General features: G+C 43.9%; 1 protein-coding gene across 6 annotated transcripts in view; it reads left to right on the top strand.

The window, feature by feature from the left end:
- LOC147122356 (endophilin-B1-like) overlaps positions 1 to 5,416 on the top strand; it is a 39,928-nt gene extending 34,512 nt beyond the window's left edge. For all 6 annotated transcript variants that reach the window (XM_085983434.1, XM_085983436.1, XM_085983435.1 and 3 more), the window contains 2 exons: positions 693 to 921; positions 4,844 to 5,416. In XM_085983434.1, coding sequence (XP_085839560.1) covers positions 693 to 921; positions 4,844 to 4,951 — 337 coding nt within the window. In that variant the 3' untranslated portion in view covers positions 4,952 to 5,416. The remainder of the gene's footprint in view (positions 1 to 692; positions 922 to 4,843) is intronic.
- Positions 5,417 to 23,701: the final 18,285 nt, after the last annotated feature.

Here is a 23,701-nt window from a genome sequence, read left to right as displayed (position 1 = left end):
AAGTACTTAATTGCCTGTAAAGCAATTCTCTCTTCTCTCTCCCTCTCTCTCCCGCTCCTTTCTCTCTCTCTCTCGCCCCCGCTCCTTGCCCCCTCGCGCGCACCTCTAACATATTGCAGCCTCCATTATTTTTAATTTTGTTAGAAAACATGACTCATTAAATGAACAGCTTTCAAACTTTTGATGCTTTACCACATGTATCTATTGTTTACACAGTTCATTATTCAGTGGTTATTAGCATATCCACATGTGCATTAATATTTCATAAGATAAGACAGTACAGGGTTAGTCTGGGAGATTTTGTTAATGTGTTTGAGTTGATGTAGAAACAGTATACGTAATCTGGGATATGATGCATCCCATGGATGGGCTGATTTGATTACAGCTACTAGGGATAGTCTTTTCTAATATCTAACTCGTCACTTGAGTTATGGTTAGCACCATGAGCAAGATACAGATTCTATATCATGTTGCAAGTTAGACAGGGAAAATGACACAAATAGAAATTTATTACAAAGTAGGTTGATACATGGTTTCTGGTGATGTCACTGATTTCCGCCCTCTCCCACATTATATGTTTTCATTTGTAACATCTTCCTGAAATATAAAATATTTAAAAGGGATAATGACGTATGATATATCGAAATTAATTGCTGTTCCTCTGTATTAATGCTTAACATTTTATTTTCTAGTTTTCCAACCACATTTACTTCCAACAACAATCAGACTGCCTCAGCTTCCCTTTTACCTACCACTGTGCCCCCATATTCTGCACCTTCAGTCTCGTGCATACCAAACTGTCCGATAGCCACAACTGGCAGCACTGACTATAAACTGACATCTAGTGGCACCAGAAAGGCACGGGTTCTCTACGATTACGACGCTGCAGACAGCAGTGAGTTGTCACTTCTTGCTGATGAGGTGAGTAACAAAGCGCCCAAATGTGAGTGTTATGTTTGAGTCCACTTTCTCACTGAGTAGGGTTTCTGTGTTTCATTATCTTGCCTTTTTTTAACCCTTCCCCCATCTCTCCTGATAACACTTATAGCTCCATGGGGAGAGGTGGGCCTTTCATGCCTCAGCCAAGTGGCCATTATTCATTGGGAACGAGTATCTTGATTTTTTTTGGTGTTGTTGCTCTTTCTAACCCAAGGGTGCTGAGGCCAGTTTTGGCACTCCTACTGTTTCTCGGCTGCTCGGGCCCTCCTGGTCTGTGTGGCTTAGCTGCTTAATGTCTTACTCAGTTGAACCTTCAAGGAACCAAGTAATTTTAATTGATCAAATTTGATTGTCTAGGTCACACATCCATTAGCCCCTTTGACTCTGAACTGGAGAGCTGTCAAAATGTGGAGATTGATGTTTGAGGGAAATTGCTAAAATGGGACCTGAGAATAGAGGATTGGGGGTACAAATTGAATCCATCTAAATTGTATATGCTGTTCTTAAATGTTTCTTTCCTTGGACCTAATTTTCACTCCCATTCCCTGCCCAATTGCTTTCGCTCCTGTTTCTGCCTCACCGTGATTAGCTTTTTAGAGCTACAGGAAACTTTTTTTTAAATCCAGGACCGGCGTGGTGCCGGTTTATCAAAAAGTCCAGATTACAGAGAGGTATAGTAAAAGGTACGAGAGCCCCGTGCACGGCCACAGATCCAGGCGTCCCTGTTGCATGGCAACAGGTGCAGGAACCCCGGCCACAGATCCAGGCGTCCCTGTTGCATTGCATAGCAACAGGTGCAGGAACCCCGGTTACACGGCCACAGATCCAGGAACGGCCACTAATATGAAGTAAAACTTACCTGAACCTACTCCTGAATTTTGCCGGTTAACAGAGATTTCTGGTTATTTAGGTGCCGGTAAATCGAGAGTTTCCTGTACCTTGATAATTCGCATGGAAAACTATCAATTTTGTGCGTTTGAGCCATTTTATTATTTCATCACTCAAAGTTGTAGTAAAAAATACAGTAGTACCATATATTAACTGCCTGTGACTAGTTAAGTGTAGAATGTACAGAAAAACTGGTGGTTAACTGCATGTTTATTTTCTCAATGAGCTGTATGAGTACTTGTAACTAAAGTAATAGAGATTATTGAATTCTGAATGGCACTTCGATATAAGCTGCTGCATGTAGAATTGTATTTATACTTTGTTGAATGCTGTAGCGCAAAGGCATTTGAACTTAGATTTTTATATTCATTCACAGGATGTGGGCATCGCTGGCAACGCCAGTATTTATTGCCCATTCCTAATTGCCCCTCAAAGTGGTGGTGAGCCACCTTCTTGAACCGCTGCTGTCTGTTTGGTGAAGGTACTCCCAGAGTGCTGTTAGGGAGGGAGTTCCAGGATTTTGACCCAGTGACGATGAAGGAATGGCGATATATTTCTAAGTCAGGATGGTGTGTGACTTGGAGGGGAACTTGCAGGTGGCGGTGTTCCCATGCACTTGCTGCCCTTGTCCTTCTAGGTAGAAGAGGTCGCGGGTTTGGGAGGTGCTGTCAAAGAAGCCTTGGTGAGTTGCTGCAGTGCATCTTGTAGATGGTACTCACTGCAGCCACAGTACGCCGGTGGTGGAAGGAGTAAATGTCACCCCATCCACCACCTTAAACAATCAAGCGAGCTACTTTGTCCTGCATGGTGTTGAGCTTCTTCAGTGTTGTTGGAACTGCACTCATCCAGCCAAGTGGAGAATATTCCATCACGCTCCTGACTTGTGCCTTGTAGATGGTGGAAAGCCTTTGGGGAGTCAAGAAGTGAGTCACTCGCCACAGAATACCCAGTCTCTGACCTGCTCATGTAGCCACAGTATTTATGTGGCTGGTTCAGTTAAGTTTCTGGTTAATGGTGACCCCCCCCCCCCCCCCAGGATGCTGATAGTGGGAGATTTGGTGATGGTAATGCCGTTGAATGTCAAGAGGCGGTGGTTGGACTCTCTCTTGGAGATGGTCATTGCCTGGCACTTGTGTGGTGTGAATGTTATTTGCCACTTCTCAGCCCAAGGCTGAACATTATCCAGGGCACACAACACGATGAAGGATGTCCTCAGTGCAAAGACGGGACATCGTCTCCACAAGGACTGTGCGGTGGTCACTCCTACCAACGCTGTCATGGGCAGATGCATATGTGACAAGTAGATTGGTGGTCACCATCTGCCACAGGCCCAGTCTGGCAGCTGTGTCCTTCAGGACTTGACCAGCTCGGTCAGTAGTGGTGCTACCGAGCCACCCTTGGTGATGGACACTGTGGTCCCCCACCCAGAGTACATTCTGTGCCCTTGCTGTTGTTGATAGAACCCATTGCTGCACTCCTAACTATAGCAGCACGGGGTATTAGGTACTCCAACTGAAATTTTGCCATTTCCAGTAAAATGCTGTGTATCCCAAAACTGTTGATTACACACATTACAGTTCAATGGTTCTGCATTCTAATTTCAAAGAATTGCCTGTAAATGTGACCTCCTGTTTATTGACAAGTGCTGCCCAGGTATTGGCCAACTGGCTGAAGAAACACAGTCAATTCTTGTGAGCAGTAGCTAGAATCTAAGCCTATTTGATGGAAATTTTACCTGTACATAAACGCCTTTTTAACCACTCGTCTCCTTTTCACTTTTGCACCTCTTGACCCGTATATTTCTGCTAAGAAAGCAGGCAAAGAAATTGGCTTCTTATCAATCTTCCAGATCAGCAACAAAAACTTGTTTATATATAATGCCTTTTAATGTAGAAAATATCCCCGGCCAGGCAGGGGGAAAAAAGAGGAATAAATAGGGCAATGACTGCTGAGCCATGAAAGGAGACTGAGACGAGAAAAGGAGAGCCAGAGGGATTTAGGGAGGGTGTTCGAGAGAGTACGGCCAAAGCGGCTGATGGCTCTGCTAATCATGGTCGGCCAAAGAGAGATGGGAATGCACAGAAGGCGAGAGTCCGAGGACTTGCGCGTGCAGAAAGGGTTATAAGTCTCGAGATGGTTGCAGATGTGATGTGAAGCCTAGAAGGGCTTTGAAAATGAGGAATTTAAATTGTGGGTTAGGGTCTGGAAAGCAATGTAGGTCAGTGAGGACCGGGTGATGGGGGAACAGGACAGGAAACAGGCCGGCGAGTTTTGGATAATTTGGGGTTGATGGAGGGTGAAGGATGGGAAGCTAGTGAGGAAGATGTTCAAGAAATTGTGTCGGTGAAAAAGAGGGTGAATAAGTGTTGTAGGAGCAGAGGTCGGCAGTGTTGTGGAGGTGGACGTATGTGGCCTCGGTGATGGATATAGCATGTGGGGTCCGAAGGTCAGCACGAGGTGAAACAGGACACCAAGGTTTTTGCAGGATCTGGTTCAGCTGACCGAGTGGCTGAAGGTGGGGGCGGAGTCGGTGACAAGGGATTGGAGTTTCACGGGGCTGCAAATTATGGTTATTGGAGCAAATGTGAGCTGTTATGGATATAGTGCATTTAAGGAGGGGATTCTGGTGGGTTATCACAAAAGGTTGAATCTGTGTTTTAAATATCTTTTTACAGGACTGTTTTTATGTTACACTGCCATGAGTATTTTATAAAAACATCTGTGCGTATGTTCACTATTTGAAGTGCAGACCCATTGAGTAGATATTGTTTGTAATAGCCTTGCTCTCTCAATACAGAGCGTGCAGTGTTGTTTACGGGTACAATGTAATTTTAATTTGTTCTGCGATTTAGATCTTTCTCTCCACTTTCTCCCTCCTTTTTAATCCTCTTCTCTCTTTCCCTCCCTCTTCCCGTTTTCCACCCCATTGTCGGTCTCCCCTCCCTCTTCCCTATGTCTATCTCCTTTTTCTCCTCTGCCACAACTGGTGGATTAACAGAGCTGGTTTCTGTTTCAGGTAATAACAGTTTATAGTCTGCCGGGAATGGACTCTGACTGGTTGATGGGTGAAAGAGGAAATCAGAAAGGAAAAGTCCCCATTACATATTTGGAGCTGCTAAACTGAACATGTGACTATCTGAGCCTTTCATATTGGTTGTAATTGCAATATGTTTAATTGCAGCTAACTTTGTATAAAGGAGTTTATGAAATGTCTTCCACACAAGTTGTTCCTGAAATGTTGGGGATCGGTTGCATTACATGTATGGCAGAAGTTGCATGTTGGACAACACTCATCAAAGCCAATATACAAGCCCTTGCTTTTGAAAACTTGTAATATTTTTGTGCCATGAATATTATTTGCTACAAGATATCTGCTTCATTTTCTATTTAATATATCATTAACTAAAATAACTTGCATACTTTAGTGGTTGGAAATGCATTTCTTAATTAAACCAACTTGGATACAAGGTCCCTGTATTTCTACAACTTTATTACCAGAAACATGGAATTTAGCGTATAAATTACATGTGCTTGACTAAATGTTAAAATTGATGTACAGCATTGCCAAAATAAAACAGATTGCCAAACATCCTGTTTCTAATCTATAATTGTTGTGTGCTTGGACTTTAGAATCGTACCAGCATAGTAGTGAATTAAAGTGTGCTATTGGTGAACCTATGGGGTTGTATGTGGTTTGGGTGAAAATGCTCATAATAGGCCACATTGCAAAATCTCTCCCTGCACAGGCTTCTTCAGTTCTTTGGCAGCCTCTCACGGTAGCTGGTTTTAAGAGATGATATGGCGTTTCCTTTAGTTAGGGGCACCGGTCCTGATATTGACACTGGCATCGTTTGAAGCCAGAGGTGCTTTGCAATTGGTCAAAATATCTGTCCTGGCAATGACCACTTCCAAAAGCATCAACAGAGGTTGAGAGCCATTCCCCATTAACATTTCAGATGGCAGGTCTGTGATGCACCTGTCCAAAGGGAAGCGAGCTTTCTTCCAAACTTAGGGATGTTTGACTCCAGGATCAGAACATTCCATGCAAGGTATGGATTTTATTTTAAAAGTCAGGAACATTCAGTCCGCCCCACCAGAGAGTCAGTCACTGCCATCTCTAGTGCTACCAGAAACTTGAGATGGATAAGAGGCACCATTGGGGAATGCTGTGCCCTTCAGTCTGTGGTGTTTTCAAGTCTTCCCTCCCCCTTCCCCATGTCAAAATTCAGCGGAGCGAAGAGGAATTGGACCCATTGGCCAGCAAGGGGCTGAAAATACTGCTCGCAGTACCGGCAGGCCAGGAACACTTGGCTTTATTCCTATTGATTTGCAGAACTCCAGCCCGTACTTTACAACCAACGTGTTGGGAGAATTTTCCTTGAATCTACGCAGAGTAACGTGTTTGTGTGTCAAGTCAGAAAGGCTATGTCGACTTGGAGTTTTGTCGCCAGGTTTTACACACTGGTATGTGATGGTTGGGCAAATGAAGGTGGATGTTAGATTACTGATGTCAGCTTATTTTGATTCTTCCACTTGTTTTCAATGGTGCTTTAGTCTGTGTGTTGCTATTGTTGTCACTCTTGAGATCTCAGTGCGGCCTCCTCCAGTCAAAGAATGAGGGGTGTGGTTCTGAACAAAGCTTAGGGAGCACTGGTACTGTTGAGTTTAGCATTGCCATGAAGCAGCTTCTGCCCTGTCCTGATGCCAGCAGTGTAAATCGGCAGACAGGACCTGACCTGAATGGTGAGAAGGGAGGCGGTAAAAGGGCAGGTGTTGCAGCTCTTGTGTTTGCACAGGAAGGGGAGAGTGTGTTGGGGGTGATTAAGGATTGGACCAGGGTGTCGCGGAGGGAACAGTCCCTTTGGAATGCTGGGAGGGGAGGGGAAGATGTGTTTGGTGGCATCACGCTGGAGGTGGTGGAAATGGCGGAGGATGATTTGTTGAATGTGGAGGCTGGGCCAGGGCCCCAAAACACTCCTGGGTGAAACGGCGATATACTTGTACTTTCAACTTAGTATACTGTATTCGCCGCTCACCATACGGTCTCCTCTACGTTGGGGAGACCAAACGCAGATTGGGCGATCGTTCATTTTGCGGAACGCCTCCGTTCAGTCCACAAGCGTGACCCTGAGCTTCCAGTCGCCTCTCATTTTAATTCTCTGCCCCACTCCACTCTGACCCCTCTGTCCTCTACTTCCTACACACTTCCAATGAAGCTGAACTTAAGCTCGAGGAACAGCACCTCATCTTTAGATTAGGCACTTCACAGCCTTCTGGACTCTGTTGCATTCAACAATTTCAGATCATAACCACTGCCCCCATTTTTTTGGACAACAGCTGTTGGTAATGAGTCTACTATTCCTATTTACCCATCTTTTGTTTCTTTACTTGTTCCACTACCATCCATTTTGCCTTGCACCATCATCCCTTTTGTCTTTTAATCTCTCCTGTCTTCCACCCTATCACAGACCCCTTTTGTTATTTTCTTTCCCCCCCTTTTCCCCTGCACTTGCTTAAAACCTGTTGCATCTCCAACCTTTTCCAGTTCAGATGCAAGGCCATTGACCTGAAACGTTAACTCTGTTTCACTCTCTCCACAGATGCTGCCTGACCCGCTGAGTATTTCCAGCATTTTCTGTTAATTTTAGTGTAAACTGGGTGATGCCTGTCGAAAACCCACACTCCAGCCTTTTATTCAGTGGAGTGGGAGAATGTCACCTGATCAAAAAATCAGCACCACTGTAAATTTCTTTGAAGGGTATTGTCTGAGATAACTTTGTTCCCCCTAACCTCGGTGCAGCTAAATGACATGCTTATTTGTATGTGCAGACTGAACTTGTTTCAAAGGATCAGGAAGGCCACATCTATAGCAATTAATCTAATCTAGTTAATTGTTTAATGATCTGTTGAGTGAATTCAAGCTACACTACAATGCCGGACAGTGCTCTTTTTTTAGCTGCACTTGCATGTTGAAACTCTTTTCCAAATCATCGCTTTGTATGTAATTGTCGCAGCTTGTCATGCTTTAAATGACCTTGATTGGAATCCTTTTTGAAGGGATATCTGTATTGTTCCATAATAAGCAACGGTCAGTGTCCAAAATAATGGGTCCCGGTCTGTTACCGGGTCAAAGTGTCAAATTAACAAGCTATTTGATCACATCAGTTCTTAATCACGTTACTGCAATTTTGCTACAAGACTGGAATTTTCTGTCTTTTGGAAACCGCCTGGATGGCCAAACTCCCCCTCTTACTCGGGGAAACAGTTAGAGCTCTGGCAATCTGTTCCTTGAAGCCCACGGAACATAGGAACAGGAGTCGGCCATTCAGCCCCTCGAGCCTGTTCTGTCATTCAGTTAGATCATGGCTAATCTGTATCTTGCCTTCATCTACCAGCCTTTGTTCTGTAACCTACATTATGCCATATATTTCACTCCCAGGGCAGCTTCAGTACTGTGGAATTTTATGGGGCTGCTGGTTTGGAAAGAGATGGTCTTGGTAATGGTAGATGAATCCAAATGGGATCACCAAGAGATGTCAACATATGAGATATATGTAAATTAATAGGAAAATGGAGGCCACAGAAAGTCTAAATCCAAGGCTTTCAGTATACAGCCCAGGAAAATTTAAAAAAACTTGGACATCATAGCAAAGTAAAAAAGACAAGTGGTGACTCGGTGCAGCACACACTGTGTTGGCTACTCCATCGATGTAGAGAGAAACTATTTCCTCTAGCGGGAGAGTCTGGAACAAGGCATAACCTTAAAATTAGAGCCAGGAAGTTCATGGGTGATGTCAACAAGCACTTCTTCACACAAAGGGTGGTGGAAATCTGGAACTCTCTGCCTCAAAGCTGTTGAGACTGGGGGTTGATTGACCATTTCAAAACTGAGATTGATAGATTTTGGTATAAGGTATATGGAGTTAAGATACAGATCAGCCATGATCTAATTGAATGGTGGAACAGTCTCGAGGGGCTGAATGGCCCTGCTTCTATTTGGGGGGTGTCATCGGATTCTATGCTTGGAAAAATTAAATGACAGTGTCGCAGTGAGTGCTTTCCACCTGTTGATCTTTCTTTCCCCCCCCCCCCCCCCCCCCCCCGTGCCCCACCAACACCCCAATGGATAGAGGGGACTTTCAAGTCCAAGGAGGTTGAACTTCATTCAAACAGTGAGGAAGAAGCTACCTACTGGAAGTAATCTACCATTTTCCTTCCTTATTAGAAATTAATTAAACACATCCAGTATGATCAATGTAGAAGCAAATTGCACCGTTTCAGAGTGCAATTTTTGCTCCAGTCGAGATATACAAGAAAAAGGACTCAAAATGGCAGGGTGACGAATGAAGGGGAAGGTGAACCATTTTTGTGGAAGAATTTGGGATTAGAACGCAGGATTAGCGCTTGAAGATATGTTAGTAGAAAGTCAACAACTGAAGCATGAGATTTTCCAAATATAATGGTTAAGAGCTGTTTTCTTGATTATGTCTGTCTCTGTTAACTCCAAAGATGTTCCATCCGGTTCTCTACAGCCTTTCAGACTCAACATTAAGTTCAACAATCTTAATTCAAGATATCAGATAATTCAACATTTTTTTTAAGCATTGAATTCCCACTTTGCTATTATTTATGTTGCTTAATTCATTTGCCAGAGGAATGTTTTCTGGAGATCCAAGAAAAGCTGCTGGAAGCTGATCTTTGAAAGGCACCTTCAAAGATGCCAAGAGCCCCAACCTTTCTCTAGTAATAATGCTAGGTTGAAAACAAAAATCAGGACATTATTTTCAAATTCCAGCTGAGAAAGGAAGCCTGTGTTGTTTCTCTCATCTCTTATTCCCAAACAGGGTTTGCTCCTCCGACATCTCAAACTACTGGGCTTTTGGTGTCCTTTCCAGGTCAAACATCTTCCCGGGCTACTTCCCCTCAATCTGCTAGAGTTTCCTTCACAGTCTTTGCACTGGTCTTTATCTCTCCGAATCTGCTTTGAGGATGCAGTTATTCTGCCAATGTGTGACAGCTGCCATCACATTAACTGGACTGTTCAGCCTCCCACAGAAAGTAATCCCTATCTCTCTATTCAGAGTAAACCTGGTTTAAAAAAAAGTAGAAAAAGACAATAAATTGTGTTTATTAATGGGATACCTGATCAGGTGGTGCAGAGCAGTGTTTTATTGCAAGTAATGAGACCATCACCTTCTGAGCAAATTAATGTTTGTAGAATGTTGCAGCTCATAAGAATAAAAGACGTTTGCTTGTTTAAGGACTCTTCTGACACTCCAATGTAATGCTGAGGGGGTGTTGCATTGTTGGAAGTGCTGTCCTTTGCATGCGATGTTACTTCTTCTTAGGCAGTCCCTAGGAACCGAGGATGACTTGCTTCCACATTAAAATGTTACATCGAGGTTCTGTCTGCCTGTTCCAGCAGCTCAGATGGACAGTAAAGGCCAGTGGTACCTTTGAAGAAGAGCAAAGAGCTCTCCCACTGTTGTAGCTAACATTCCTTACAACAACAGGCTAACTGACCATCTCATGGCTGTTTTGGATCTTAAACAAGTGGCAGCTATCTTTACCTATATAATTTTTTTAAACCTTGCATTTATACAGCACCTTTCCTAACCTCAGGACATCCCAAAACGCTTTACAGCCAATGAAGTACTTTTTGAGGTAGCCACTTGTAGGAAATGCTGCAGCCAATTTGTGCACAGAAAGCTCCCACTAGCAGCAGCAGAAAATTTGCATTTTAATGATCATAGAATGCTAGAAAGTTACAGCACGGAAGGAGGCCATTTCGGCCCATCGTGTCCGTGCCGGCCAACAAAGAGCTATCCAACCTAATCCCACTTCCCAGCTCTTGGTCCGGAGCCCTGCAGGTTAGAGCATCCCAAGTGCACATCCAAGTACTTTTTAAATGTGGTTAGGGTTTCTGCCTCTACCACCCTTTCAGGCAGTGAGTTCCAGACCCCCACAACCATCTGGGTGAAGAAATTCCCCTCCAATCCCCTCTCAACCTTCCACCAATTACTTTAAATCTGTGCCCCCTGGTTTTTCACCCCTCTGCTAAGGAAAATAGGTCCTTTCTATCCACTTTATCTAGGCCCCTCAATTTTATACATCTCAGTAAGGTCTCTCCGCCTCCTCTGTTCCAAGGAAAACAAACCCAGCCTATCCAGTCTTTCCTCATAGTTAAGATTCTCTACTCCCGGCAACATCCTGCGGCTGCAGAACATTTTGGAAGGGGAGGGTGAACAGCCAGTTGTTGTGCATATAGGTACCAACGATATAGGTAAAAAATGGGATGAGGTCCTAAAAGCTGAATATAGGGAGTTAGGAGGTAAATTAAAAAATAGGACCTCAAAGGTAGTAATCTCAGGATTGCTACCAGTGCCACGTGCTAGTCAGAGTAGAAATAGAAGGATATGTCAGATGAATACGTGGCTAGAGGAATGGTGCAAGGGGGAGGCGATTCAAATTCCTGGGACATTGGAACCGGTTCTGGGGGAAGTGGGACCAGTACAAACCGGATGGTTTGCACCTGGGCAGGGCCAGGACCGATGTCCTAGGGGGAGTGTTTGCTAGTGCTCTGGGGAGGGTTTAAACTAAAATGGCAGGGGGTTGGGAACCTGAGCAGGGAGACAGAGGAAAGGGAAGCAAGGATAAAAGCAAAAGATTGGAAGGAGAAAAACAAAAGTGGCAGTCAGAGAAATCAACAGCTTAAATCAAACATGGCCACAGTAAATAATAATTCTAATAGGTCTAAGAGCGTTAAAAAAACAAGCCTGACGGCTTTATGTCTTAATGTGAGGAGCATTTGTAATAAGATGGATGAATTAGCTGCGCAAATAGAGGTAAACGAATATGATTTGATTGGGATTACGGAAACATGGCTTCAGGGTGGAAAAGGCTGGGAACTCAACAGCCATGGGGAATTCAATATTCAGGAAAGATAGTCAAAAAGGAAAGGGAGGTGGGGTATCATTGCTGGTTAAAGGGGATTAACATAATTGTAAGGAAGGATATTAGCTCTGATGATGTGGAATCTGGGTAGAACTGAGAAATACCAAGGGACAGAAAACATTAGTGGGAGTGGTATATAGACCTCCAAACAGTAATACGGAGGTTGTGGATGGCATTAAAAGGGAAATTAGAGAAGCGTGCAATAAGGGCACAGCAGTCATCATGGGTGACTTTAATCTACATATAGATTGGGCTAACCAAATTAGTAACAATACTGTGGAGGAGGAATTCCTGGAGTGTTTACAGGATGGTTTCCTGGACCAATATGTCGAGGAACCAACCAGAGATCAGGCCATCTTAGACTGGGTATTATGTAATGAGAAAGGATTAATTAACAATCTTGTTGTACGAGGCCCCTTGGGTCGGAGCGATCATAATATGATAGAATTCTTCATTAAGATGGAGAGTGAAGTAGTTGACTCAGAGACTAGGGTCCTGAATTTAAATAAAGGAAACTAGGATGGTATGAGGCGCGAGTTGGGTAGGATTGATTGGGGAATGTCACTCAAAGAGTTGACGGTGGATAGGCAATGGCAAACATTCAAAAACCACATGGATGAACTACAGAATTTGTTCATCCCAGTTTGACATAAAAATAAAGCAAAAAAGGTGACTCAACCGTGGCTAACATGGGAAATTAGGGATAGCATAAGATCCAAGGAGAGGACATATAAATTGGCCAGAAAAAGCAATAATCCTGAGGATTGGGAGCAGTTTAGGAGTCAACAAAGGAGGACCAAGGGATTAATTAAGAATGGGAAAAAAGAATGAGAGTAAGCTTGCAGGGAACATAAAAACTGACTATAAAAGCTTTTATAGATATGTGAAGAGAAAAAGATTGGTGAAGTCAAGCGTAGGTCCCTTGCAGTCAGAATCAGGGGAATTTATAATGGGGAACAAAGAAATGGCAGACCAATTAAATACATATTTTGATTCTGTCTTCACAAAGGAGGACACAAATAACCTCCCAGAGATGCCGGGGAACATAGGGTCTGATGAAAGGGAGGAACTGAAAGAAATCAGTATTTGTACGGAAATGGCGCTAGGGAAATTGACGGGATTGAAGGCCGCTAAATCCCCAGGGCCTGCTAATCTACATCCTAGGGTACTTAAGGAAGTGGCCCTAGAAATAGTAGATGCATTGCTGATCATCTTCCAACATTCGATGGAATCTGGAACAGTACCCATGGATTGGAGGGTAGCTAATGTTACCCCACTATTCAAAAAAGGTGGTAGAGAGAAAACGGGGAATTACAGACCGGTAAGCCTGACATCAGTAGTTGGGAAAATGCTAGAGTCCATTATAAAAGATGTAATAGCAGAGCACTTGGAAAACAGTGACAGGATCGGACTAAGTCAACATGGATTTACAAAAGGTAAATTGTGCTTGACTAAACTACTGGAATTTTTTGAGGATGTAACTGGTAAAATAGATAAGGGAGAACCAGTGGATGTGGTGTATTTGGACTTTCAAAAGGCTTTCGATAAGGTCCCGCATAAGAGATTAGTGTGTAAAGTTAAGGCACATGGGATTGGGGGCAAGGTATTGACTTGGATAGAGTACTGGTTGGCAGACAGAAAGCAAAGAGTTGGAATAAACGGGTTTTTTTCTGAATGGCAGGCAGTGACTAGTGGGGTACCGCAGGGATCGGTCCTTTGACCCCAGCTATTCACAATATATATTAATGATCTAGACAAGGGAACTAGATGTAATATCTCCAAGTTTGCAGACGACACAAAGCTGGGTGGGCGTGTGTGCTGTGAGGAGGATGCCAAGAAACTCCAGGATGATTTGGGCAGGTTGGGTGATTGGGCAGAAACATAGCAGATGCAATATAACGTGGATGATTGCGAGATTATCCACTTTGGTGTCAAAAACAGGAAGGCAATAGATTGGGAGAAGGGGAAGTGCAACGAGAACTGGGTGTCCTTGTGCACCAGTCGCTGAAGGTAAGCATGCAGGTGTAGCAGGCGGTTAAGAAGGCAAATGGTATGTTGGCCTTCGTAGCGAGAGGGTTTGAGTACAGGAACAAGGATGTCTTGCTGCAGTTGTACAGGGCCTTGGTGAGACCACACCTTGTGTATTGTGTGCAGTTTTGGTCGCCTTATCTGAGGAAGGATGTTCTTGCCATGGAAGGAGTTCAGCGAAGATTCACCAGGCTGATACCTGGGATGGCAGGAATGACGTATGAGGAGAGATTGGGTCGATTGGGCTTATACTCGCTGGAGTTTAGAAGAATGAGGGGGGATCTCATTGAAACTTATAAAATTGTGACAGGACTGGACAGACTAGATGCAGGAAGGATGTTCCCGATGGTTGGGGAGTCCAGAACCAGGGGTCACAGTCTAAGGATAAGGAGTAAGCCATTTAGGACAGAAATTAGGAGGAATTTCTTCACCCAGAGAGTGGTGAACCTGTGGAATTCTCTACCACAGAAGGCAGTAGAGGCCAATTCATTAAATATATTCAAGAAGGAGTTGGATATATTTCTTAAGGCTAAAGGGATCAAGGGATATGGGGAGAAAGCAGGGACAGGGTACTGAATTTGGATCATCAGCCATGATCGCATTGAATGGCGGAGCAGGCTCGAGGGGCCAAATGGCCTACTCCTGCTCCTATCTTCTATGTTTCTATGTTTCTACATCTCCTCTGTACCCTCTCTAGTGCAATCACATCTTTCCTGTAATGTGACGCAATACTCTAGCTGAGGCCTAACTAGTGTTTTATACAGTTGAAGCATAACCCCCCTGCTCTTGTATTCTGTGCCACGGCTAATGAAAGCAAGCATTCCGTATGCCGTCTTAACCACCTTATCTACCTGGCCTACTTTCAGGGATCTATGGAAATGTATTCCAAGGTTCCTTTGTTCCTCTACACTACTCAGTGTCCTACCATTTAATGTGTATTCCCTTTCCTTGTTAGCCCTCCCCAAATGCATTACCTCACACTTCTCCGGATTGAATTCCATTTGCCACTGTTCTGCCCACCTGACCAATTTATTGATATCTTCCTGCAGTCTACAGCTTCCATGTTCAGTATCAACCACACAACCGATTTTAGTATCATCTGCAAACTTCTTAATCATACCCCTATATTCAAGTCTAGATCATTGATATATACCACAAAAAGCAAGGGACCTAGTACTGAGCCCTGCGGAACCCCACTGGACACAGTCTCCCAGTCACAAAAACTCCCATCAACCATTACTCTCTGCTTCCTGCCTCCGAGCCAGTTTTGAATCCAACTTGACACTTTGCCCTGGATCCCATGGGCTTTTAACTTTGTGACCAGTCTGCCATGTGGAACCTTATCAAAAGCCTTGCTAAAGTCCATATACACTACATCAAATGCACTACCCTCATCTACTCTCCTTGTTGCCTCTTCAAAAAATTCAATCAAGTTTGTCAGACACGACTTTCCCTTAACAAATCCGTGCTGACTATCCTTGATTAAGCCGTGTCTTTCTAAATGAAGATTTATCCTGTCCTTCAGAATTCTTTCCAATAATTTTCCTACCACCGAGGTTAGGCTGACTGGCCTGTAATTACTCGGTCTATCCTTTTCTCCCTTTTTAAACAAGGGTACCACATTAGCAGTCCTCTGGCATCACACCTGAAGTCAGAGAGGATTGGAAAATGATGGTCAGGGCCTCTGCTATTTCCTCTTTTGCTTCGCTTAACAGCCTGGGATACATTTCATCCAGGCCTGGGGATTTATCCACTTTTAAAGCTGCTAAACCCCTTAATACTTCCTCTCTCACTATGTTTATTTCATCTAATATTTCACACTCCTCCCCCCGATAGCAATGTCTGCTTCACCCCTCTCTTTTGTGAAAACAGACGCAAAGTATTCATTAAGAACCCTACCAATGTCTCTCGCCTCCACACACAGATTACCCTCAGGATCTCTAATAGGCCCTACCCTTTCTTTAGTTGTCCTCTTACTCTTAATATATTTATATACACCTTTGGGTTTTCCTTGATTTTACTTGCCAAGAATTTTTCATGCTCTCTCTTTGCTTTCCTAATATCCTTTTTAATTGCACCCCTGCACTTTCTGTACTCCTCTAAAGATTCTGGAGTATTTAGCCCTCGGTATCTGTCATACGCCTCCCTTTTTTTCTTTATCCTACCCTGTATGTCCCTAGACATCCAGGGGGCTCTAGATTTGTTAGTTCCACTTTTTTTCTTTAAGGGCACATATTTGGTCTGAACCCTCCGGATCTCCTCCTTGAATGCCTCCCACTGCTCTGACACTGATTCACCTTCAAGTAGCTGTTTCCAGTCCACTATGGCTAAATCCCCTCTGCGCTTAGCAAAATTTGCTTTTCCCCAATTTAGAATTTTTATTCCTGGTCTAGCCTTGTCCTTTGATGTTGGTTGAGGAATAAATGTTGTCCAGGACACCTGGGATAACTCCCCTGCTCTTCTTTGAAGTGGAGTGATTGTTTCTCAGGTGAATGTAAAATAACCCATGGAACTATTTCAACGTTCATTGTATGTAAATCACTTTTGAGATGTATTAAGTACTTTACATGTCTGTGCTTTAATGTACACACAACTAAGAATTTCAGAAAGTTAGTAAATTATGCCTGATGGAGGAAAGGTACTGCGTAGCCCTCTCTCAAAGCAAAGCAATAGTTAGCTGAATGCACCCATCAGAAAGCAAGAAGGGAGAGATTAACGGGCAAGGTTGAAGCTTATTGGACAAGAACTGTATGTACAGCATTGACTAATATTGAGCATGCTGTCTTAGACGCTTGCAAAACAACTACGCAGAATGGTTTATATGCCTTCACCGACCATTAACTGTTTAAAATTAGCTGCAACTGGGGGCGTAGAGTTGGGTAGAGCCTTTTTAACTGCTGCTGTTGCTCCTACGTGTCTGACAGATTAGCTGTCCTGAAGTGTACTGATTTGAGAACTACTGTTAATAAGGGGCGATCTATAAGCAATGAAGAAAAATATATTGAATGCAGTTCTCCCAGTATCAGCATTCCCACTCTCCTCCCTTCCAGATATCAATCTGAACTGAGAGATTCTTTTGTGTTTTAAGTTAAAATCTCCATATGCATGGTTTCTTTTAAATAAAGGAAAATGGCAATCTGTCTATATCGTAAAAGATGTTTAACTATATTTAAAGTTATTTTTGTTGCAACAATTGCTTGTATAATAGTGCCTTTAACATAGCAAAAGATCCTACCTCATTTCATAATTAGGGGTCAGACCCGTGCGGGAGGAGGAGGAGGTTAATTAAGTGAAGCGGCTAAAGGCTTGGTTGAACAGGTAAGATTTTTAAGGAGGCTTTTGAAGCTGAGGGGGGGATGTAGAAAGGTGGTGGATTTTGGGGCAAGTGCCATATTGTGGGGCTAAGATGCCGAAAGACTCTTGACGAGAGAGCCAAGGGTGGGTGCACACAAAGTAGAGCACTGTCACTGCAAATATCCAGGAAGAGCAATGGGGCTTTGTCTGGCGGAAAAAAGGAATACGCAACTTTCTTAGTGGATCCAACAATCGGGTCAAAGTTTACCAGAGTCAGACTACACGTTTATACCATAGAAACATAGAAGATAGGAGCAGGAGTAGGCCCTTCGAGCCTGCTCCGCCATTCAATGAGATCATGGCTGATCATCCAAATTCAGTACCCGGTCCCTGCCTTCTCCCCATATCCCTTGATCCCTTTAGCCTTAAGAAATATATCCAACTCTTTCTTGAATATACTTAATGAACTGGCCTCCACCGCCCTCTGTGGCAGAGAATTCCACAGGTTCACCACTCTCTGGGTGAAGAAATTCCTCCTCATTTCAGTCCTAAATGGCTTACCCCTTATCCTTAGACTATGACCCCTGGTTCTGGACTCCCCGGCCATCAGAAACATCCTTCCTGCATCTCGTCTGTCCAGGCCTGACAGAATTTTATAGGTTTCGATGAGATCCCCTCTCAATCTGCTAAACTCCAGTGAGTATAAGCCCAATCGACACAATCTCTCCTCATACGTCATTCCTGCCATCCCAGGTATCAGTCTGGTGAATCTTCGCTGCACTCCCTCCATGGCAAGAACATCCTTCCTCAGGTAAGGCGACCAAAACTGCACACAATACTCAAGGTGTGGTCTCACCAAGGCCCTGTACAACTGCAGCAAGACATCCTTGTTCTTGTACTCGAACCCTCTCGCAACGAAGGCCAACATACCATTTGCCTTCTTAACCGCCTGCTGCACCTGCATACTTACCTTCAGCGACTGGTGTACAAGGACGCCCAGGTCTCGCTGCACTTCCCCTTCTCCCAATCTATTACCATTCAAATAATAATCTGCCTTCCTGTTTTTGCCACCAAAGTGGATAACCTCACATTTATCCACATTATAGTGCATCTGCCATGTTTCTGCCCAATCACCCAACCTGTCCAAATCGTGCTGGAGTTTCACGACATCCTCCTCACCGCATACCCTCCCACCCAGCTTTGTGTCATCTGCAAATTTGGAGATATTACATCCAATTCCCTCGTCCAGATCATTAATATATATCTGGGAGCAGGAAGAGCACCATCTTCAGGAGAAACATCAGTTCCTCAAGCAGCAGTTGAAGGATCAATACTTTCTGCAAAGGCATCAGTTGCTGAAGAAGCATGAGAAGGAGTTGAAGCAGATGCAGCGTTACAATCAGCGAATGATTGAGCAGCTAAAGATCAGACAGCAACAGGAAAAGAACAGACTTCCCAAAATCCAAAGAAGCGAGGGGAAGACTAGAATGGTGATGTACAAGAAGAGTTTGCGCATTAACTCTACAGGGAGTCACACAGAAGACAGAGATAAAATCAAACAGTTTGGACTGCAAGAAGAGAAAAGGCAAAAGATGGAAAAGCAAAATCAGCAAATAAAGCATGAAGCCCAAATGAGAGACATGCAACATACGTGTGAGAATAATATCCAGGAGCTCCAGCAACTACAGAATGAAAAGTGCCATCTTCTGATTGAACACGAGACCCAAAAGTTAAAAGCACTTGATGAAAACCACAACCAGCAACTCAAGGAATGGCAAGAGAAGCTGAGACCAAGAAAAAAGGCTTTGGAAGAAGAACTGACCCAGAAAAAGAAAAATCAGGAGATCTTCTTTAAACTTAGTGAAGAAGTGGAGTGTCAGAGTCCAAGTTCTCCAAACAAGGTTGCCAAATTTTTCCCTTTTACTTCAGAGCCATCCTAAGGAAGATCAGGACTCCATTACTTCTCTATGAACTCAGGATTACAGAGATATGAACACAAGGGGCCAGAAATTAGGTTCGGGGGCTTGCCGCGCGTGCAAGCCCCCGATGTGCACTTACCCGGCGCACTGACATTTCAATCCTGGCCCGCATTGCATTTTCTGTCACTGGCCCGCTTCAGGTCCTGCCGCGCTGTGCGTGCGTGACCCAACGGCGTACTTAGTGTGATGAGCCGGCTGGGATCACGTGAGCACTGGGCAACCAATGGGAGGTTGCAAAAGTTCATTCATGAGTTTGATAGTAAGAACTGTCAAACTCATGAAAACTCCGGGTGCCCAAAACAGTACTTAAACTTGAAAGAAAATTTTTTTTAAATCGCACTACTTAAATAAACTATAAATAACTGTAAAAAAAACTATTTTAAACAATAATTTTAAATTTTGAAAAAAATTATTATATAAAAAATCGGAGCTAAAAATACACTTACCTTACTGTAAAGTCTTCAAAAAAAAAGAACCTGTGGAAAAATTTTCTAATTTAACTTAATAGACCGCTTACCCGTTAAAAGTAAGTACTTACGGCTGCTTTTTCCACGCGTAAAAACCAGAGTCTTTTCCCCACGGGCAACTCTAATAAAAAAAAAGGGAAGTTCAGCGCGCACACGCTGCCTGATACGTCGTACGTGTTCCGCCTCTTAACCCCTTGGGTCAGAGGAGAGGAAATGCCGGTTTTCCCCGCATGCGCTGTGCATGCTGAAAACCGGCAATTCCTCCGGGCCCACGCGTGAGTACCCCGTCCGTACTCACGCGTTGGGACAGGAATTACTGGCCCAAAGACTGGTGTTCGCACGCACCTCGTATTCTGTATTGACTCAAAACCTCTAATACTGATGGAAAGCTTCACACCCTACTTCCCCTGTCTGTTGAACTCACTTCCAGCAATTGAAATAAAGGGTTAACTGTCACTTACTAAATCAGGGTTACTGAAGCATGCATTCAGCTATAGGAAGTTTCTGGCTTGTAGTAGAAATTGCCCTCATTATTTTACGCTCTCAGTGAACAGTAGTGCCAAAGTGACATAAATTCCATTTCTTCCTACATTTGTGTTGCTTTGTGACCTAAGGTGGGAGATGCCATGTTATATGCTTATAAAGAAATGCAATTCTGTAAATGTACAGGGGATTATTTTGAAGCAATCCATTTTTTTTTCTGCCTGCTCCTTTATTGGCTAAACTTCCAGCCTGGAGCTCGAGTTGGAGTGCAATGGTCTATGGAGTCATTTTGGAGAGGATTGTCATTTTCAAATGCTCAATTAATTATATTTTGAATTGAATCAATCTATTATATATTAAAAGTCCTGCCTCTATGCACAATTCCTATTATGTGCTACTTAGTACCTGTAAATGTCTTGTTTTCCTAGTGTCACGCTTTTGCCGCTGCACTTTGTTGATTGGAACAAACTGAGAACAGTAAATCAGAGCTGAAGCTGTGAGAAATGTACAAATCCAAAATGAAGAAGGTGGCTAAAGATAAGAAACCACTAAAGATCAATTAAAAAGAACAACTTGCATTTATGTAGCACCTTTAACATAGTAAAGCGCTTCACAGGAGCGTTATAAAACAAAATTTGACATCGAGCCACATAAGGAGATATTAGGACAGATGAGAGGTAGGTTTTAAGGAGCACTTTAAAGGAGGAAAGAGAGGCGGAGAGGTTTAGGCAGGGAATTCCAGAGCTGAGGGCCTTGGCAGCTGAAGGTATGGCCACCAATGGTTGAGCGATTTAAGTTGGGGATGCTCAAGAGGTCAGAATTGGAGGAGCACAGATATCTTGGAGGGTAGTAAGGCTGTAAGAGGTTACAGAGATAGGGAGGAGCGAGGCCATGGAGGGATTTGAAAACAAGGATGAAAATTTTTAAATCGAGGCGTTGCTTAACCGGGAGTATATGTGAATGGGACTTGGTGCGAGTTAGGATATGGGCAGCCGAGTTTTACGGAGGGTAGAATGTGGGAGGCTGGCCAGGAGTGCGTTGTCATTGTCAAGTCTAGAGGTAACAAAGGCATTGATGAGGGTTTCAGCAGCAGATGAGCTGAGGCAGGGACAGAGTTGGGCGATGTTCCAGAGGTGGAAGTAGGCGGTCTTAGTTATGCTGCAGATATGTGGTCGGAAGCTCATCTCGGGGTCAAATATGACAGACTAGTTAAGCCAGTTGCCAGGGAGATACAGTGGAGGGGTCGAGAGAGGTGGTGCTGAGGTAGAGCTGGGTATCGTCAGTTTACATGTGGGAACTGACGCTGTGTTTTTGGATGATGTCGCCGAGGGGCAGCAGGTAGATGAGAAATAGGAGGGGGCCAAGGATCAATTCTTGGAGGACACCAGATGTAACGATGTGGAAGAGAAGCCATTACAGGTGATTCTCTGACTACAATTAGATAGATAAGAATGGAACCAGGCGAGTGCAGTCCCACCCAGCTGGACGATGGTGGAGAGGCGCTGGAGGAGGATGGAGCGGTCAACCATGTCAAAGGCTGCAGTCAGGTCGGGAAGGACGAGGAGGGATAGTTTACCTTTGTCACCACTGAGCAGCCAAAAAACATTAAGCTATCAAATCACTCAACACTGTTTAAAAAGAATGTTGTCCATTTTGTTTCAATAATTGAAATTTCTAATATCCAAAAATGAAGTTCAAAATCCTACATATTTCAGAACTACATGATTAACTTCACCCATTGAATGATCTTGTGTGTCTTTTAGCACCTTCATTAAAGTTTTTAACTTCAAAGCCTCAGCCTATCTCAAAAGCAAATTATCTCTCTTCACAAAACGACAAAAGCAAGCTTGCCAAATAGAACAATGAAACCAAATTCACAAATGCTCTGATTTTTGGCATTCTGAACTCATAGAATTCTCATATATCACTGAACAATTATGGGAACAGCAAAAACAATGTCTTTTTAAAATTTGTATCAATTTGTGGCACTTTTACATCTTCCAGATTTTCTACCCGAAGGTAGCATAATGTTCGGGTGGTTATTTTTCCCCCAAGCAGTGAAGGTGAATTGCCAGCTATATCTGCACATTCTGAGCATATGCAGTTTGCAGAATGTCCCAGTGTTCATTGGTTTAAGGGAATCCCTGAAGAAGTTGAGGTGAAATATATCACCCCTGCAGTGTCAGCTGTGGCTCAGTGGGCAGCACCCTCGCCTCGGAGTCAGAAGGTTATAGGTTCAAGTCCCACTCCAGAGACTTGAGCACATAAAGCTAGGTTGATACTCCAGTGCAGTGCTGAGGGAGTGCTGCACTGTCGGAGATGCCGTCTTTCGGATGAGACAAACTAAAACGCCTGCTCTCTCAGGTGGACGTAAAAGATCCCATGGCACTATTTCGAAGAAGAGTAGGGGAGTTATCCCCGCTGTCCTGGCCAATATTTATCCCTCAACCAACATAACAAAAACAGATTATCTGGTCATTATCACATTGCTCTTTGTGGGACCTTGCTGTGCGCAAATTGGCTGCTGTGTTTCCCACATTACAACAGTGACTCCACTTCTAAAGTACTTCATTGGCTGTAAAGCGCTTTGAGATGTCCTGTGGTTGTGAAAGGCGCTATATAAATGCAAGTGTTTCTTGTATCTAGTTCCATTTCAGAAGCTTTTGCCCTCGAATATTAATACTGAATTGAGCCAAATACTGCCGCACTAGTTACTGTGACCAGATGGTGGCGCCAAAAATGAAATGAATCGATGGTTCTGTGAAGGCTAAATATAAAGATACTTAAATACTTCAGCTTTGCATCACTCCCTCCACCACCAGCGCACAGTGTGTACCATCTACAAGACGCACTGCAGCAACTCGCCAAGGCTTCTTCGGCAGCACCTCCCAAACCCGCGACCTCTGCCACCTAGAAGGACAAGGGCAGCAGGTGCATGGGAACACCACCACCTCCAAGTTACACACTATCCTGACTTGGAAGTATATCGCCGTTCCTTCATCATTGCTGAGTCAAAATCCTGGAACTCCCTAACAGTACTGTGGGAGTACCTTCACCACACGGACTGCAGCGGTTCAAGAAGGTGGCTCACCACCACCGTCTCAAGGGCAATTAGGGATGGGCAATAAATGCTGGCCTTGCCAGCGCCGCCCACATCCCATGAATGAAAAAAAAGGCGGCACATCGTGCGATCAGGCAAGGAAAGTTGGAGCCCACTTAGAGAATGGTCTTTCCTGCTCAGTCGCTTGAATAGATAACAGAGAAAAACTGGAATGAGGAATCAATTGAAAGCACAGTGCCGAAGCATGCTGATGACTGTGGGGCTGATCAGCCCTGTGTGGAGCAACACAATAGGGTGGATGACTGATGAAACAGATCCTTTAAGCTCGCCTTTGAAGCTTGCTTCATCCTATCTGCCAACCACTGACGTTAAATTGTGGTGCTTTAGTACTGGAGGTATCATATCTCTGCAGATCACTAACACCAGTCTGTAGTGTTCATTTAATATTAAACATTTTAATAGATGTACATTGCATCGAATCATAGAATGGTTACAGCACAGAAGGAGGCCATTCAGCCCGTCGAGCCCGTGCCGGCTCTCTGCAAGACCACTTCAGCTAGTCCCACTCCCCCGCCCTTTCCCCGTAGCCCTGCAATTTTTTTCCCCTC

This window comes from Somniosus microcephalus, chromosome 3 (assembly GCF_052327205.1).
Source record: "Somniosus microcephalus isolate GS21.2 chromosome 3, FLI_Smic_1.0, whole genome shotgun sequence".
Taxonomy (NCBI): domain Eukaryota; kingdom Metazoa; phylum Chordata; class Chondrichthyes; order Squaliformes; family Somniosidae; genus Somniosus; species Somniosus microcephalus.
The sequence above is the reverse complement of the archived record's forward strand: the minus strand, read 5'-3'. Positions and strand labels throughout refer to the sequence as shown.